The sequence below is a fragment of the Bison bison genome, unplaced genomic scaffold (genome assembly GCF_000754665.1).
Source record: "Bison bison bison isolate TAMUID 2011002044 unplaced genomic scaffold, Bison_UMD1.0 scf7180017864383, whole genome shotgun sequence".
Classification (NCBI taxonomy): domain Eukaryota; kingdom Metazoa; phylum Chordata; class Mammalia; order Artiodactyla; family Bovidae; genus Bison; species Bison bison.
Genome location: NW_011494955.1, coordinates 8,079,070 through 8,079,312, shown reverse-complemented (window position 1 = coordinate 8,079,312; position 243 = coordinate 8,079,070). Strand labels below are relative to the sequence as shown.

The following is a 243-nucleotide window of genomic DNA, read 5'->3' as shown; positions in this document are numbered from 1 at the left end:
CGGGGGCCTGTGCCCTTGGTCGGTGGGGTGAAGGGGGAGCCCAGCCAGTCCCGCACCTCTGAAGGCACCGCATCAGACCGCAGCTCCTGCAGCTCATCCTCCGTGTCCAGGATTTGCCTGAGGCCCCAGAGCGGGAGTCACAGAGGAAAGGCTGCAGGCGCTTCCACAGCCTGGAGACCCTGGGCCCAGCCACACCCCACACCCTGGAAACTCTCACACCAGCCTCTCCCTTCGCTGACCCTC

General features: G+C 66.7%; 1 protein-coding gene and 1 long non-coding RNA gene across 6 annotated transcripts in view; one reads left to right on the top strand and one right to left on the bottom strand.

The window, feature by feature from the left end:
• PDE1B (phosphodiesterase 1B, calmodulin-dependent) overlaps positions 1 to 243 on the bottom strand; it is a 26,813-nt gene that overhangs the window by 9,299 nt on the left and 17,271 nt on the right. For all 5 annotated transcript variants that reach the window (XM_010857986.1, XM_010857991.1, XM_010857989.1 and 2 more), the window contains one exon: positions 57 to 117. In XM_010857986.1, the coding sequence (XP_010856288.1) occupies positions 57 to 117 (61 nt within the window). The remainder of the gene's footprint in view (positions 1 to 56; positions 118 to 243) is intronic.
• The window catches only part of LOC105001615, a 3,876-nt gene that overhangs the window by 3,348 nt on the left and 285 nt on the right, over positions 1 to 243 (top strand). The window lies entirely within an intron of this gene.